This window comes from Fulmarus glacialis, unplaced genomic scaffold (assembly GCF_000690835.1).
Source record: "Fulmarus glacialis isolate BGI_N327 unplaced genomic scaffold, ASM69083v1 scaffold19323, whole genome shotgun sequence".
Classification (NCBI taxonomy): Eukaryota; Metazoa; Chordata; class Aves; order Procellariiformes; family Procellariidae; genus Fulmarus; species Fulmarus glacialis.
In genome coordinates, this window is record NW_009205074.1 from 1 (window position 1) to 1,283 (window position 1,283).

At 62.4% G+C, this 1,283-nt stretch overlaps 1 protein-coding gene across 1 annotated transcript in view; it reads left to right on the forward strand.

Moving 5' to 3' along the window:
- Nucleotides 1-78: 78 nt before the first annotated feature.
- Nucleotides 79-1,283, forward strand: part of LOC104074947 (perilipin-3-like) — a gene marked incomplete at its 5' end in the record, with an annotated part of 1,463 nt that continues 258 nt past the window's right edge. The window contains 7 exon segments of the mRNA XM_009575260.1: nt 79-161; nt 243-540; nt 688-848; nt 851-892; nt 975-1,097; nt 1,181-1,279; nt 1,281-1,283. The exon segment at nt 1,281-1,283 is cut by the window's right edge and continues 258 nt beyond it. Of these exon segments, the coding sequence (XP_009573555.1) occupies nt 79-161; nt 243-540; nt 688-848; nt 851-892; nt 975-1,097; nt 1,181-1,279; nt 1,281-1,283 (809 nt within the window).

Sequence of the window (1,283 nt, forward strand, 5' to 3'; positions counted from 1 at the left end):
GGGTGCCCCAAAAACTGGCCTTAGCAAAGACCTTGCAAGTCATCAGGATATTAAAAACATCTGGTTTTATGTCTCTAGTTTCCACCGCCAACGAATATGCCTGCAAGGGGCTGGATAAGCTGGAGGAGAAGCTGCCCATCCTACAGCAGCCCACAGAGAAGGTAGTGTGGCGGGGTGGGTGAACATGCTCGAGGTCCCCCCCCCAGTGCTGCTTAACAGAGGGTTGTCCACCCCTCAACCAGCTCATCTCAGACACCAAGCAGCTGGTGACATCCACGGTGACGGGGGCCAAGGATGTCCTGACCAGCACCGTGGCTGGGGCCAAGGATGCGGTGACCAGCCGGGTGACGGGTGTGATGGACATGACCAAAGGGGCCGTGCAGGGCAGCGTGGAGCTGACCAAGTCGGCGGTGAGCAGTGGTGTCAGCACCGTCATGGGCTCGACTGTGGGCCAGATGGTGGTGAGCGGGATGGGCTCTGTGCTGGAGAAGTCGGAGGAGCTGGTGGACCATTACCTGCCCATGACCGATGAGGAGCTGGGTAAGGAGCTGATCACAACCCCTTGGAGAGAGTTATGGCCTGGGGTTCCCCTTGGAGAGGGATGGGTATAGCCTGGGCAGGGCGATACTGGCTCTACGTGGGGGAGCGGGGCGGGGGGACACCACCTCAGTAGCTCCTCTCCCACAGCCAACCTGGCCACGTCTGTGGAGGGCTTCGAAATGGAGCAGCAGAAGCAGCAGCAGAGCTACTTTGTGCGCCTGGGCTCCCTCTCCACCAAGCTGCGACACCGAGCCCTCCAGCACTCGCTGGGCAAGCTGCAGAGTGCCCGCCGCAGCAGCCAGGACGTGCTGGCCCAAAAAAACTGGCCCAACTCCAGCACACCCTCGACCTGGTAGGACCCATCCCCATGTTCCCCCCATGCCACCCTGGGTGTGCAGCAGACCACCCACACCAGGCTCTGCTGCTCCTCCCAGGTGGAACACCTCAGGCAGGGCATGGACCAGAAGCTGCAGGGAGGGCAGGAGAAGCTGCAGCAGATGTGGCTGGAGTGGAGCAAGAAGCAACCGGGTGGTGGCAAGGACCTGGTGCCACCAGAGGTAGGTGAAGAGCAGGGGGTCCCTGGGGACACCCGGTGTGTGTGTCCCCCACTATCCCTCACTACCCCTTTGTCCCCCTGCAGCCGGTGGAGTCAGGCACGCTGGCCCTGCTGCAGGGCTTGACGCAGCAGCTCCAGAGCTCCTGCCAGCCCTTGGTGTCCAGCCTCCAGGGGCGACCTGCCCGCA